General features: G+C 33.8%; 1 protein-coding gene across 3 annotated transcripts in view; it reads right to left on the reverse strand.

Annotated features, from left to right (window-relative positions):
* KCNK2 (potassium two pore domain channel subfamily K member 2) overlaps positions 1-17,774 on the reverse strand; it is a 157,107-nt gene that overhangs the window by 42,711 nt on the left and 96,622 nt on the right. For all 3 annotated transcript variants that reach the window (XM_069459342.1, XM_069459343.1, XM_069459340.1), the window contains exon 3: positions 14,783-14,900. In XM_069459342.1, coding sequence (XP_069315443.1) covers positions 14,783-14,900 — 118 coding nt within the window. The remainder of the gene's footprint in view (positions 1-14,782; positions 14,901-17,774) is intronic.

A 17,774-nucleotide genomic window follows, 5' to 3' on the forward strand; every position in this document is an offset into this window, starting at 1 on the left:
AGGGTGGCCCTTCAATTATCATGTTGAAATCCTGTCTGTCTTTGCCATCAACCTCACACCACTTCCAACACAGCCATTGCTTACCCTTTCAACCAGCTGTGATCCCGCCCTCTTTCAACATACATAATACTTTCTATTGCCTTTAGAGGAACTATTAATATGTATTCCTCTAACATGAACTCTTGCCATTTGGTTACAGGTTTTTGTCCCGCTTCTTCATCATACTTATTAGAAGCAGAAATTTTTTGTAATCACTTTTCTTTCCTTTACATTTCTTGTGTAGGGATGTGCTCATAGCAAGTTTTCAAGAAAAAAAAATGTTAAATTGAAAAGTATCTATAAGTTTTTATTAATGCCATATATTTTAATTAAGTAGATATGTTCAGATCTATTTAATAGATAGTTCTACTGTTCTAATTATTTTTACTATTTTTCATTTTAGTCAGGATTGACAAGAAAAAGCAAAATTCTTGATACATACAAATAACAATTAAAATATTCGTTTAATAGAAAACAATTTAAATTATTTTAGATGTAGAAAAACATTAATAATGTAGGGCATAAGAGTAAAAAGTTGGAAGTGGGGTGACACGAACAAACAACACAAATTCAGGATGTGCTTAACTAGCAAGCTAAGAAGAAGAGCCAGGCTTTCAGAATGACAATCACATCTTGTCTTTTTTAAAAAGCTAGTCAAAGTCACCATTATGGTGCACGAGGAAAGAACTTAACCAAGCACTGAAGAAAGGAATATGGTTCCAGAAAAAAATATGACTCTAATTAAGAAACAAGCAATATCTCAGTAAAAAGATGTATTCATTTCAGAACTTTCACACTTTATACATTGTTCTTCCATATCACTGGTTTTATATGTAGGATACACATCAGAATCATGTGTGAAATTTTAAAAACCCAACTGAGAACAACTAAATGATTGTCTTCTACCAGGAAAGAAGGAGAATGTACATATGTATTTTTAAATATCTACAGAAGTGATTCTGATTCACACTCCTGTTGCAGATGCAGAGTTTGTGAGTCTCAAAATATACGGGACTCTTTAGGAAAAAAAGAATAAAAATTAGAAAGCAGGCCCATGCGGGGGAGGAATTCTAAACTTAACCTTTAGCCTAAGGTAAAGAGATTACAGTTATCTCTTTGAGACTACTAAGATATCACTATATTACTATATTTTCATTACCAGCAATAAAATAATTTTCATTACCAATAAGAAAGATAATGGCAAACATTATTATTTATTGAACACTTGCTCTCTCACTGCTTGTCATATATAGTGCTAATCCCTTTATATACATACTTAATTTAACTTTTACCACAACCCTATAATGTCTAAGTACAACTAATTATCCCCCTTCTCTGAATTTGGAAACTGAAGTTTACTGAATGAAGTGAAGTAATAATGTCTTAAAGCAAGGGTTTGGGATCAAGGATATAGACAATGTTCCTTAAACTTAAGAGTTTTTCTCAGTTATATAACCACAGCCTATAGTTCTGTATCTGGACATGCCATTTTGCAAATATGTGCTGTTTTACACAGTAAGACTGAGAAAGAATGCATAGGTGCATCAAAACAAATGTATCAATTAAAGTAACTAAATAAAAGAGTTCATTTGACATTTTCTATCAACTTTAACATCATCAAACTTCCTCTTCGCCCAGAAACCAAGCGCTTGCAGTTCAAACAGTATTTCACAAGATGGCTCCCTTGCTATTTTTAGTTTCAACTTACATAATAAAATCCTATATCATAGTTATAAATTTGAAAATCTATAGGAAGTTACATGTTTCTTATGTTACTTTTTGAATGAGTTTCTAGCAAACATTTTGTGCTAACAAGATGCATTCATATAACCTACAATTGCAGCTAAAAGTTGAGGGGAAATTCTCTGGCAAAATTGTACACGCAAACTTTATCAATTTTTTTAATAAAAATATACAATATTTGATTTTAAGTGAGTATACTATTAATTCCTCACCGTTTTCATGCTCAATGTTGCCATGTGAAAGAATATGATTTCCTTTCTGTATTGACATAAGCGAAACACCCATCTTAAGTTGCCTTGATTTATACATTCTCCCTAGAGTTTCCATGAATTTAAAAAGGCAATTAGCATTTCACATCTTTAGACTTTCAGCAAACATTTATAAAAATCCACTAGGAAATATTGTAGAAAGACAAAGAGTTTATGAAATGTGATTTATAATCAAGTCTATGGTATTTTCTTCTATCATTATCCATATTAAGAGTATCTTTATTTTAACAACCTCCTTTCAATTATGAGAAACCCACAATTTCTATCCCCTGGTTTATCCCCCAAGGAATCTATTGACTCTTTTTTTTTTTTTTAACACTTAGATTTCATTTTCTTGAAAATTTTTTTCCCAAAGTCTGAATTTTTTAAACCTATAATGTCATGGCTTGTGATTGGTAGCACTTTAGTTTTCTAAAATATAACATTCTGCATCATGTTTACAGAAAACAACTCAGAATCTGCAGGAGTTGGGGAGTACTGAAAATGTATGACACTATAATATCACTCAGAGCTAAGCAGTCGAATAAGATTTTCTTATTTTTAGAAATGTGTTTTCACATGGTTTCCTACTGAGCACTATATACTCTTCTCAAAGCAGTTATTTAGTCTGCTAGCATCTACATTAGCACATGCTACTATGTTTCTAATATAGTATTTTCTCTCAATTTTTCAACTGCCACAAAAATTGTATTTTTTATCAATCTGAAGATTAAAATAGAAATTATTCACATCAATGGTTCTAAACTCTTTCGTGTTTTGTGGACCCTTTGAAAATCTGATATACACTGTGGACCCTCTCTCCAGAATATGGTTGTAGACCCTTGAAGCTTAGCCATGTACCTTTCAGAGGTTCATATTTAGAAACTTATTTCAATATTCTTTAAATATGAACAATTTTATTTGCATAGCTGTCAGGTTATTAAACATTGTTAAACACGTTATCTTTTGAGTTTTCATAAAATCCTATGAGCAAGTATAATTATTAATATTAATATTCATCTATGAGAAAGTCATTTAGACTATTCATATGAAGAAAGAAAATTATCTCAGAAGAAGTTCACCTATCTATTCAAAATCACACAGTGAATAAACATTAAGATCAGGATTCAAATCCAGGCCTTATATTTACAAACCTTATTTTTTTCCCCTGCCTTGTATTTTTCCTTTCAGTCCAATAGTTGGCAAATATTTTCTCTGAAGGGCCAGATATGAAATATTTTCACTTTTGGAGGCCATATGGTCTCTGTTGTAACTATTTGCCTCACTACTATAGCACAAAGGCAGTCAAAGCCAATATATAATAAAAAAAAAAATGTGTATGGCCATGTTCTAATAATTACATAAAACAGGTGACACGCTAGATTTTGCTCAAGGGCCGTAGTTTGCTGACCCCTGCATCACTGCCTCTACACAATAATTGAACTAAGTTTTAAAATTTATTTACCTTAATAGTTTGAATGTTTTTATCATCATGATTTTGACCTTGTTAAGTGATCATTGCTATAATACTCTAAATGCTTATGGAAACCCTAAATAATAGCACCAATAACAGCAAAAAGCTATAAGACTCCTATATATTGATTATTAATTTTTATTTTTATTTTGCTATAGTTTCACTGATGAAACCACTGTCTAAATAGGTCCTTTTGGAACATAATCCCCTTCAATAACATAATAGGAGTCAATATCACCTGTGAAAAATTAAAAATCTTTTGCATTGAAAAAGTCAAGGGGACATAGTTTGGAAAAGCAAATTAAAATATAAAACATTTTCTTATCATAATGTTGAATAAGTCTGAATACTGAATAACATTGAAAGAGGGTATTCAATTAGTGTATTTGTTTAAAAAGAGATTACTGTATCATTAGGGCTGTCACCAAATATCCTGGTTCTTTGGAACACTCTTGAAGTTGGTATGACCAGTATCATGTAAGAGAAAACAATGTGTACACCTGTATGAAGCTTTACGGGCCAGTATGCCCTGCTCCTCCCTAAGCCACAGTGATCATGGAAGGGCCTGGAGAGAGGGAACAGGGAACACCATGCACAGACATCTCCTAGCAAGTACAATGAGGAGGGCCCCTCCTGCCTACCCACACTAGACATTCACTGTGAACAGGAAATAAACTTCTATGTTGTAAGTCTACCAAGATACAGAAATTGTTACTGAAAATAACAGCATATCCTACCTACTAGAGAGGCATAGATTTTTTTAAAAGTATATAGAAAACAGATTTGTATTATTATTAATTTTTATTATATGCAGTTAGCTAGCTAACAGCGACACATCAAGATGACATTACAAATTACTCTCATGATCACATTTTGGATTATCTATATATCATTAAAATAACTGGCTGATTCATTTCATTAAATCAAAATCAACTAGGTGAAGAAATTAGTCAAGTCTGACACATCATTGTGCCAATAACTGGTTTGGGACTGAATTTTGCACATTCATAATATGTTAAACAAAATCTTAAGTTATGTAAGGGTATACATTATATGTATTATAAGAATTAAAATGTATGGATTAAAGCTTTAAGAAACAATCTGTTTTCTTTTTTGTAAACATTAGTGGCATAAGTAAACATGCCAAAAAAATTGGCTTACTCTAATAATAAAATAATCAAAATTTAATAACAAAGTCAGCCTTCTGTAAAAATTAATATAGTATACAGTCATTGTATACAAACTATTTTCACATATGTAATTTCATTTATCCTTCATAACAACTCTGAGAAATGCTAGCCCCATTTGACAAATGAGAAAATTAAGGATAATAGCACTGTGATGTGCTCAAAAATACAACTCTGGCTAGTGAGCAAAGACAAAATCCTGAATCTAGGTTTTCTGAACTGAAATCCGATGCTCCGTTTACTGTATCACACCTTTAAAAAATAGGTAGAAATATTTTCATTCTAAGCAGTGTAAATAAGTAAAACTAGTCTGCATGAATATGTACAGCACATGGTTTAGTTGTAGTATAATATAATCAGCAGATTATGTCTACAATCTTTTTTTGCATCAAATTAAGCTAAAACATAGTTTCATTAAGTTGTCTCCAGGTACCATGAAATTATCTATTCAAACATACACACTTTAAATAGGAACTATTTAGGTAGATTATAACTTATTTCATACCCCTCATGATATAATAATTTATAATAAGATATATATATAAATAAATACCTAGGTCTTTGTCCCCAATTCCTAGCACAGAACTCCTAAAACCCTTATAATTCCCTGAACAAAAGGGTTGCTAGGAGAATGTCTTGTTCTAATATTTGGTCTTTGACCTTGGTCTTGACACAGAACTCCTAATCCCTTGGAATTTCCCTGGGTGATAGGAGCATCTTTTGTTCTAATAGGGTGACTCTTGGTGGGCTCCTAGGTGAGGGCTGGTCACCAGAAAGAACAGACATGATTAGAAGCTTGGAACTTTCAGCCCCATCCCCACCCTCCAGGAAGGAAAGAGGAGCTGGAGATTGAATTAATACCCAATCATGCCTGCATGATGAAGGATCCATAAAAATCCCTGAACTACGGGGTTCAGAGAGCTTCCAGGTTGCCTGGAGGGTGGGATGCCCCGAGAAAGCATGAAGTTCTGTGCTCTTCCCTCATACCTTTTCCTACGTATCTCTTTCATCTCTATCCTTTGTAATATCCTTTATGATAAACCGGTAAACATCAGTAAACTGAGTTCTGTGATCTGCTTCAGATCAAACCCAAGGAGGCTCAAACTTGTGACTGGCCTCTGAGGTGGAGGCAGTCTTGTGGGACTGGGCCCTTAACCTGTGGGATGTGATGCTCTCTCCAGGTAGATAGTGTCAGAATGGAATCGAATTGAATCGGAGGACACCCTCTTGGTGTCCTCCAGAGAATTGCTTGACTCATGGGGAAAACCTCCACAAATCCGGTATAGATGTGTTCTGAGCTGAGTGGTGAGAATATAGTGGGAGGAAACTCTTTGTTTGTTTTCTTTACAACTCTCCTTTCCTTCCTTCTTTTGTTGTTTACCTGTCGGAATTTCACTGTTTTCTAGCACCTTCAATAAGGGAAATCTAAGCCTAGAGGGGAGAGGTATGATTCATCAATTGAACTTGGCCACTCGTTTGCTGGTTTTGTTTTAAAAATAAAGTTAGAAAGGGAAGAAATTTAAGATAAGTAATTAATGTGCATTTTTTAATGATATTTGACTTTCAGTTGTTCATATTATCACTATTCTTCCCCAAACTATGTCTGAACCATGAGTCGGCCGCATGGAATTCCTTTCCACTTAGAATCAGTCATACCTGCATTGTACTTTAGGTGCACATAAACCACAATACTTAAATGTGTACTTTTGGCACAGGTACTTCTTTTGTCATACAATATTTACCATACCACATAAAGAACAATGCCAATTTTCCAAGAGAAGGATTGCACAAGTCTAAAAAAAAATTTAAAACGAATTGGGAAGAAAACAAATATGTAGCATAATTACTAGCTGAAAGTAGGCAGGCCTGGACAAATGTTATTAAATTCTTTCTTTATCAAAGGAAACAGTGGAGATACTTACAAAAATAATTTTTCTGCTAATCATCTCACCTAGTTTTAATCACATTCAGAGCAATACTTGCATAGCTGGTGGTCATTCAGATGCTCTATAAAATCTATAATCTAAAACAAACAGCATTTACGAAGAGGGAAAGACAAGAAAAAAAAAGATTCTGTATTTATTCAGGGCATAAACTTCATGACAATTCCTTGCTTCCAAATTTTGGATAATTTTAAGATCACAAGATTAAAAATATGCTATTACAAACTTTTCAAAAATATACAGAAATACAAGAAAGTGCTTTTTGTTTCCAAATACGAGCAATTCCTGACTTCAATATACCTGAGATATGTATGACTACAAGGGTAATATCCAAAGGCCAGCCCTCCTCTTGCTGGAACTTCTGTTAGATCTATATATACTATATTGTTCTATGGTCTCCTATTACCAAAAAAAAGAGAAATTTCTGCCTAACTTTTGGGAAGATTATATACCTAACATTCACAAATCCCTTTTCAACTAGTACAGGATTCTAAGTACTAGGTGCTATTCTTGCCTACTGTAACATACATATGCAATAAGAGAAGACAACTAATCTACTTCATTGTTGATTTGGAGTCTACAGTACTATTTCCATAATAATTCAGCTTTATTGCTCATCGAATATAATTTTGCACACTGCAAACTTAACTACAAGTCATAGTACATTTTCTCTGAGAAATGCATTTTAACTTAGAAAATAAATAAGCCTACGTGAAGATTTTTGAATGGCAGGAACAAATGTTAACATCTTGACATGGGTTTTATTTTCTTTAAGTGGATGGGAAGAAAAACAGAGAATCAAAGACCCAAAACAATTTAATTTCAGTTTCTGTATTTCAATTACACAATAACAGAATTATGTATTTTAGAAAAGTAATCATCCACTGTAACAAACTTGCATTGAAAAATGCAATGAGATTGTAGAGTCAGAACTGGAGATCACCTTGCAAGATTACCTGCATTTTAAGCTATCTGAAAGAACTTTAGTTTTTCTTTAAAAATGAGCTTCCAAAATCCAATATGCAGTTCTCTGAGAATATCCAAGAGACTAGTGAAATGCCACAGAGTTATGAGTGTACTAAATTAATAAGTTAGCACCCAACACACAAAGCTGCAATGACATCATCCGCTGGGACAAGGCTTACTATCAAATTCTACACCACTGGTTCAAATCCACTCATTTCCAAGTTCAGGTTGTGGCTTTTGTAGTCATGGAGTTGAAGAGAAAACACTTACAATTTTTCCTCACCTTTTAAAGCTATAGTTTGCTACCACATCCAACAGAAAGGTATTAGGCTCTCTGCTAATTTACAGTTTTACTTTCTGCATTTCCAAAATTGATTTCTTTTTATCTGGAGTTGCTTGAGAAAATTACTCCAAACCTTTAATTTTTTTCCTGTTTTTTGTTTGTTTGTTTGTTTTCATAGTCAATTAAACATTATGCCAAACTGGCAAAATATAAATTTGCAGTAAATCTGGGATCATCATCATTAACAGCTTTTGCAATTCAATCTAGGTAAAAACAAACTGAAAGCCCCAGTGACTGGTTCAAAACATAGGAACAAAATACAAAAATGCATAGAAACTGTATAGCCGAGTTCAATCTCTACACTCAAGAGGTAGAAAATGAGTCCTTTGTAAATAGGAGAATATTACTTCAAGGAAATGTTTTCCATTAAGACTTAATAGAAATGTTTTCAGATCTTAAAGTTGCTGGTGATATTCTTGTTATTTGCATTCTGACACTCAGAGATCATGATGATTGAATAATAAACTTAGGCAAATCCAAACCCTGGCACTCTAATTTACTTTTTACTGGGGAAAATTGTATTATTTCAATTATAATTATATTAAATTATATTAATTGTAATTATATATTATACAAAATATAATTATAGATGAATATGTTATATGTTAAATTATTACATATATATTAATAAAACAGAATTAATTTGATAATACAATATTAATATATAATTATATATTAAAATGTGATAAATATAATTGATATGTAACAACATAATTATATTATGTATTTATATTATATTATAACCATAATGTTATTATATATTAAGATATAATTATACTTATATATTAATATATTGGCATAATTAATATATAATATATAACATTACTATTGTTATATGTGTCCATATATTAATATTATATATAATTATACTAATTATAATTTCAATGCTTTAAGGTAATACAATCTTCTTACATTCTATTCTAATCTTTAAAGTGACCGTGAAATAGAAAACAATTGTTCATATGTTAGTTTTGCCAACTGTCTTTCCTAGAGATTAACTGATCTCTTATCAGCTTTAAAAAAACTTAAAATTTAAAATACTAACCCCTCTAAGGCACTCTTCCAAGAAAGAAGTATATCTCCATCTATAAACTAGTTTTTTAATCACATATATGTCCACCTTTCACCCTCCTCACTGCTACCTTTTTAGTTCAAGTCAACATCTTTTCTCAATGTAATAATGTCCTTGTTAGGTTGTTCCTCCACCTAATTCACTGACTCTTGACGCCAACTGGGTCTCCCAACAATTCAACTCAATTCCGTGGAGCTCCAGGCGGGTTAAGAGTTGGGGCCCACAGCTCAGCTCCCAAATCAGACGCCAGCAGCAAATGGCAGGCCCAGCTGCCCACACTGCCGCCTGGCCAACTACAAATTCAGGGGTTCCCACGACCCCTCCTCAGGTTGGTAACTTCCTACAAGGATTCACAGAACTCAGGAAAACTCTTGACTTACTAATGCTGGTCTATTCATTATAAAGGACATAATTCAGGCACAGCGGGATGAAAATGATGCATAAGGGCGTGCAGACAGGTGAGGGGGTGGAGTTTCCATGTTCCACGACCCTCCCACCACCAGCATTCACCAATCCAGAAGCTTTCTGAGCCCACTAATTAAATCATTGGCCCCTGATGATCAAACTCAACCTCCAGCCAGTCACTCTCCCCTCCCTGGAGACCTGGAAGAGATGCTGCAAGTTTCACGTTCCCTAACGGCATGGTTGGTTTCTCCGGCTATCAGCCTCAGCCTTAGGTTTTTAGGGGCCCACTAGTAGTCACCTCATTGGCATAAACTCAGACACAGTTGAAAAGGGCTCATTACGAATAACAAAAAGCATTCCCATCATTCAGAAAATTCCAAGAGTTTTAGGAGCTCTGTGCCAGGAACCTGAGACAAAAACCAATTATACTTTTATATTATTCTACCCTTCTCATTGGTCTTCCTGCTTCAGCTTGTGCCATCTGAACAGCAGCCAACACCACATCAGGGCTCTCTTCTGCTTAAATCTTTCCGTGACTGCCTGCTGAATTTAGAATCTGACCATGGCCTACGGGGTCCTACACGTTCAGGCTCCCTCTTATCTTGCTAACCTCACTTCTTCCTCCTGCTCCACTTCCTCCAGTCTTCCAGCCTACACCACATGTCCTCATCTGTATTCCTTGAACATGCCAACATCGGTCCCACCCAGGATCTCTGCCATTACTGTGCCCTCTGCCTGAATTCAAGCTTCCACTTTTCACTACAGAGCTGATTTCTTTTCATCCTTCCAGTTTCAGTTTACATATCTTACCTTCTCAGAGAGTTCCTCAATCAGCCTCTTTAGAACGCTTATCACGCCCTGCTCTGGCTCCATCGTCTAACTCTCTTATCGTTGCACGTGAGCTTCTTTTGCAACATTTACTGTAATCAGTCTTGGTCTTTTAATGTATTGATTGGTCACTGCTCTCTTCAACCCCAGTATGAGATCCAGAAGGGAGCCTATCTATCATGTATTCCTAGTCTGGCTGAATTAAAGAATAAGGAAACAAACAAACAAAAATTGAGGGGGGGGGGAACTACTAAAATGTGACATCCTAAAATAACACAATGTATAAAATCTTGGCCATATTTTTACTCCTTTCTCATAATAGGATCGACTAGCACTGTCTATGAATTACAAGCCAGCTGCCCAAATATTCATTTCACTTTCAACATTTTGACTCCTCTCTCTTTATTCTATTAGTCACGGAGGCCTGTTGATTCTTGATCTAATTATTTCAACATGTTGTCCTACTCTCATCCTTCAACACCAACTCCAGTCATCCCAGTTAATACTCACATTCCTCTTCCCTGGGTCACTGCTGTGCCTCTCAGTTGCTCACTCTGCTAAATTGTTAGTTTTCACTTATTCTCTTCCTCACAAATGCATCTTCTAATGGCACTTTTAACCTTTCATTTCACTTTCCCAAAAAAAAAAAAAAATCCATGTTCTATCTTATTATAATAGGTCCTCAAAATTTGAATTATATTCAACTGCATTCTTCCCATCTAAAGCAGTCAATAATATTTCTTACTATGCCTTTTAAACAATTCCTCTGTTCTACTCAAATACTTACCTTTCTATCCCCAAAATAAACCAAGTTCAAGATTTTTGCTTAGTCATGCCACAGACTGGGAGGCATCTTCCCTTCCACCAGTCTAAACCAAAACATTTCCTTCAAAGCAGAGTTCATATCCAACTTCTCCTTTTTATACTTTCCTCTCAATTCCAGCCCACATGTCCTTTTTTTTCCCCTCAATTCTTACAGCACTTAAACCATTGCTCCATGTAATATTTGATTATACAAGACATATTTTTGTTATTCTTCAGTTATTTCATATGTGTCAGTTTTATCTCCCAAATGAGACTGCAAGCAGGGACTGTGTCCTTCCTTCCTTTACACTCCTGGCAGTGGCAGAAGTAGCAGTGATGCAGCAGGAGGTACTTATGTTGACTAATTGATTTAAATGACCCTGAGGATGGATCTGCAAACAACTATTCTAGATACCTGGCAATACCCAAACAGAGCATACTGCCTCTTACCCCTGCTCTTTTCCACATGAGCTCCCAATGCCTGGCGTATCCCCTTTCTACATTTATTCCCCTGATGAATTCCTAATTCTTTCCAGTATCAACTGGGACAACATCTACTAAGGAAATGGAGGTATTCCTTGTCTCTTCCTCATCCCCCCACCTACCCCAATGTCCATGTAACGTGCTATTCCTATACATTCCGGTTAAATGCTCTTAACACATAACACCTGGCTCACTGTATTGTAAATGTTAATGTCTCCACTGTTCTTCCTGACTTAGGGTCAAGGAATTTATCTTTTATCTTTATAGCAACAGAGCAATAGTGTTTTATTATTTGTTGAATAAATAAATGAACAAACAAACAAGCTGGAAATGAAATCTGTTGAAAGAGCTAGTATCACAGTTATCAAAATAGTGTTACGTAATTCCCAATAAGACACAGTTCACACCATTTAGAATGTCTATTTGTTTTTAATTCCAAAAATAATTATTATACACCCACTCTGTGTCAGGCATTGGGTATACAGAAAAGACTCAAACAGATAAAAATATCGAACTTAATATAACTTGCATCTTACTAGGAGAAACAAGAAAGGGACTATGGGTTTTGCTCCAACTGAGTTGGAAACCACAGAAGAGTTCTTGAGGGGAAGGTTTCTGCAATGATGCTGACATGAGATAATGTACTTTGGACCAGAATGGTGGCAACTTGAATGCTGAACAGTCGTTAAAGCACAGACCAACTTTGAAGGCAGAGCCAACAGGACTGGCTGATGGAATAGGAGGGGGATATGAGAGAAAAAGAATAAATAATCAAGGATGGATATCAGTCTGTGCAACTATGGAATGGAATTTGTGAAAGGTTTGCAATGGTATGATTTTAGAAAGAGTGTTTAGATATATGAAGAGATACTCTCAAATTAGTTCTTAAATTTTAATATTTCATTTTGTATAACTAAACTTCCCTTGGGCCTATTTCCAATGAATAGCAGCGATCATGTTTTCTTCTTAGAAAAATTGATAAAATTGAATAGAGAAACCTTGGATGGCTGTGGTCAATTCAACTCCATGAAGCACTGACTGTACCAGGCACCCTATAAAAGACACTACAATTTATTTTCCAAAACTCTCCCCAGTTCTAATGTGATTTTAAAATGACTTATGAAATGTATCTAATGCTAACGGTCACAATTTCTATGACTGCTAAAAAGCACTTCAAAGCTCACACAATTATCATTAGCCATCTTAATAATTATACTTTGAATTTTATGAAATAATGATTTGGATGTCAAATGGACACTTACAAAAGAGGCCAAAATTTTTACCCTGCCCTAGACCATAACCTATTCCAAGGTCAGAGAATATGTCCTTGACCTGGGGAGTAAAAGATCATGTAGGAAAAGGTCCCCATATGAGTGACCCAGAATGACTTAATCCACATAAGACTAAAGCCTGAGATAGAACAGTAGGAGATTTGGGCTGTCAGGCAGCTACCTAAACAACCTAAATAATCAGCTACTGTGCTTAATGGCTATAATTTGGGGTAAGGCCGGTAATAATGGTTTATTTTTTTTTTCATGTGTTGAAGTATATGTCTGAAAAACTTACTGAATTTGGGGATTCCAAAACTGAGACTGTTTATAAACATACAATGCAATAGTAAGTCTGCATAATGACTGAGTCTCTTGCAAAATAATTTAGTGGTGGTCATGATGAGTTATAACTTGGACTTTTGAGTTTTCACTGGGCAGAAACAAGCCATTCTCACTAAGTCTGTGAGCTTTTTTTTCTTCCAGACTCTAAGTAGTTTACACAATAAATAGTTATTTCCATAGTAGAAATGGCCAAGATGTCTAAGCCCCAAACTTAACCTGTTATTATGGTTAGAAATCAAGGTTGCCATTCTTCCAAATTTTCACAGCCTCACAACTTTTGACCTAGCTGATGGAAATGAAAGAATAAACACAGTTTCTTGACCTCTTAACAAAGGCAAAAATCAACATGCTAAGGTATTTATTTTACTGGCAAGTGATCCAGTGCAAAGAGGTTGAACCGTGGATTCATATAATGATAGAACACTACTACAAATTTCTATAAAAGGAAAAATTTTAAGGGAGAGTTCACCCATAAATTTTCCATGTCCTCCTATGTAAAACTTTGTTATAAAATACTGATATGAAAGCTTTAGACATGTCATAATTTATCAATGACATAAAAAAATAAAATTGAAACTTTAAGGATCTTAATTCACCCCATAATCAGAGATCAGTCCCATGAGAGGAAATCTCATCACCAGCATACATGGAAAGGAAGAACTCCCTTTTGCACATACATTTTCTCCCACCTGAAATACCTTCATGATTGTGATAAGTCAATTTCCTGCTGTTTCTTAAAAACTATGCTTAAAACACACCCCCTTCCATGAGCAGGACAGCTATGTCCCTTCCTAATCCTCACAGAATGGCAAACATGGCTTTCACTATGGGGTCTGCATTTAGATCCTCTGGATAGCTTTTGGGCACTGGATGACTAACAGAGAGAGGATATCTACATGTGCTCATTCTGCTGCCTACGAGGTGCCAAGTATATGCACAGTTGAGCTCGAAAAAGACCATGTTCCATTATGTGAACCCTTCTCAACATTATAACAAAGAACGTGACTAAATGTTCATTCTTTTTATAATCCTCATAGTTCAGTGCTAACTTTTTATAAGTTTGAGCTATTGGAAAAATACAATGTATATGAAACAAGCCCTGAAGTGATCATAATAGGTGAACATATAACAGAAACAATCTGTTAAAATATAGAGTTAAAATTTACAAATTGGAAAAGGTGACACTGAATAAGAACTTCATGAATAACCTAAACTTTTGTACCCCCATAACAAGTGAAATAAAAAAAAAAGAACTTCATGAAAAGGATGTTAAAAATGTATTCAAATCTTTTCCTGTTACACCAAAGAATCAAAGATGCAAGAAAATCAAAAACTACTTGTCCAAAGAAATCATTTCAAACCATTTCTTGACATTACTACCATTAAACAACTGAACTACACTGCTATTAAGTTTCATGTATACTTTAAACTTTACTCAATATTCCAAAACATAACCTAATTCATTTTCATCATTCCTTCGTTTAAACGTTTAAACCCTCTTTTCAAAATCAATTGACTATAATCTACTTTTCTGCATAAGTAGATCATTTTGACCAACTATAAAAAAATTCATACAAATGGATTTTAGCTCACAAACTGTACCAAAATAAAAAATAAAATAAGTTGTCTCCTACCTATGGTTGTAATAACAGTGCCAGCAAAGAAGAAGGAACTTCCCAAATCCCAGTGACTGATTTGATTGGAGGTGTTTCCTAAAGGTATAATCCCTGCATTTATTGCTGCCACTATTTGCTGCAAGTTTAAAAAGAAATGTATCAGTACATATGAATCACATGAAGGCATCAAACAGCATTTATTCCATCCCAGAAATGACTGATTAGACAAAGAAAATCAATTCTAAAGTTTTGCTTTTCCATTTAAAATGTATAATATAGGTTAAAGCTTTATACTGAAGTATTTAATAACAGTTCAATTTTAAGAAACTTACACGTGATATCAAGTGAATGGATCTGCATGAAGCCAATCATATGGCACCAATATGCATTCATATTGTTGTTCGTTAACATATTTAGAGACTTACTTGAATTAACAACTAAATATAACAATGTTCTCTTAATAAGCACCACAGAGTAAAAACGGCAGATTGCAAACTATAGTTTAAATAAGATATAATAGCTTCATCCAAAACAAAGTGTTTCCAAAGTGGTACTCAATGCAACTGTTAAACATAGGCATCCAAGCCTGCATTGTCTGTAACTCTAGACAGCGTGTACCGAAAAGGTCCAACAAAACAGGCTAAGACGAAAAGGAAAAAGCAACAGCAATTCACTACCAAGCTTATGTCAGTCTATTTAGATCTAGGCTCTTAGCATTTCTACAGATTTTTATAAATTCTATGGTAATGAGAATTGCCAAAACTCTGTAGATGACAACCGGTCAACAGTGCAGTGTTGACTGAGTGTCATACAGAGACCACTAGGGTCTGGATGCTGCCTTGGGTAATATTAACAGATAGAAAGATGACATTATAGTCCCTTCTTCAATCATCAGATGTTGGGGGCAGAGCGTTGAAGGAGAAAAAACACAAAAGATAAAAGAATATGTTAGGAGAAAATGTATAGTAGAACAAAGAAAGATTATAAGAGAAGATGTTTCTGTTGGAAATAGAGTTTTAGAAATCTTTACTACTTAATTTTCAGATTTAAAATTGGAAGGAACGCTTTTTGATAGGCAAGGAGATTATGAAAGACCAAGAGAATAAAAGTGACTTGTTTAGTTATATAGTTTACTGACACACTGGCAATAAGTACACTCTGAAAACGGAGGTACTGCCCAAGGAAGTTACTGGCAGATGAAAAAGAACAGGTAGCTTGGAGCTGAAACATAATACAAAATCTCATTCCAAAGCTGACTATAATATTTGTCTGGTTTGTCTTAATCTATAAATTAAAACTTCAAATACTTATGTGTAAAGTAATTAAATTGTATTGCTTTTATGTTCACTGTAAAAAAAAAAATTAGGAAAATACAGAAAGGCATAAAGAGGATAAAAATTATCTGTAATTCCAGAACCCAGAAACAACCACTGTTAATGTATTAAGGCATCTACTGCCAATAGTTTGATATAGTTTTTACATAGTTGGATTTATGAAATATATGACATGTATTCTCCATTCTTATTTATTAATATTATTCCACATGCAGTTTTTTCTTGTCATTACCATATTTACTTAATCATTGCCCAACATGTAGATGTAAATGTTGTTCTAAAATATGAATTAACATAAAACATGCTGTTGTGAACATATTTGTATGTAAATATTTTCTCATTTCTGAATATCTCCTCGGGAGATTGCTAGGAATAAATTTGCCTTATTAAAGATTAGGAATATTTTTAAAGCATTTGATGTGTAGTAGCAAATAGCTATTTAAGAAGGTTGTTTCAATTTACAGTTTCCCCCTAACAATTTACAAATGCTTAGCAGTACCTCTAATATCAATGACATTTACCTTTACTGAACTGACAAAAATTGTTTCCATTTATATAGCCTTTATTATGAGTAATACCGAATACTAATGCTTCCTTTATCCTATATTAAGTGCACACAAATATACACATATAACACACATATGCACAGCACACAGTAAAGCTAGTTTTCAGATAGTTGATTCATTCTATTTATCTAACTCTTTTTTGTAACTTTAATACCAGATAAGGTATCCTTCGTTATCCTTCTTTTAAATAATGTTTTTTGCAGTCATTGTCCTGTTATTCCTGCATAAACTTTAGAATTTAGTTAAATTTTATAGAAATTTTCATTTTCATAGATTTAACATATTTCCATTGAAATACACTAAATATTTCAAATATGTTAAAATATATTTGAAAATATGTGAAATCTATAAATTAAGGATAATAAACATGATTATAAAAGTCAAATTTCCTACCACAGAACATGGTATGAATTTCTATTTATTGAGTCCCTTTTAATATACCAAAATAGAGTATTATTATATAGTCTATATAGATCTATAAGGTTATTCATAAATATTTCACTCTTTTTCCACTTTAAATTATAATTTGTTATTGCTGTTGTATCCACAAATATATATTTCCCATCCTCTGTACCAGCAATTTTCACATTTTTTATCTTAAAACCACTTTACAGCCTCAAAAATTAATGAAGACATCAAAGAACTTTTGTTTATGGGGGTTATAACTATTGATATTTCCTGTGTTGAAATTTCTAATTTTTAAAATGTTTTTTGATTAATTCATGTAAAAATAACAAGAAGCCCATATATGTTAACATAAGTAGCTTTTTAAAATAAATAATTATGTTTTCTAAAACAAATAAAATGCACAGTGAGAAGAGAGGCAGCTTTGTAATTTTATAAATCTCTTTAATATCTGGCTTAATGGAAAATTATATTTTAATATATGTTTCTGCATTTAACCTGTTGGGATAGCACATCATATAGCCTCTGGAAAGCTCCATTGTACACTCATAAAACAATGAGAATGGAAAAGACAAAAACAGCTTAGTAGTAGTAAGAAAATAGCTTTGATCTTAACAAACCTCTGAGGAGGTCTTGGAGACCACATTTTGAGAACAACCGATCTATACTGACCTCAATATTTTGTTTGATTTTGTATTCTACCTG

Source organism: Eulemur rufifrons, chromosome 27, assembly GCF_041146395.1.
Source record: "Eulemur rufifrons isolate Redbay chromosome 27, OSU_ERuf_1, whole genome shotgun sequence".
Taxonomy (NCBI): domain Eukaryota; kingdom Metazoa; phylum Chordata; class Mammalia; order Primates; family Lemuridae; genus Eulemur; species Eulemur rufifrons.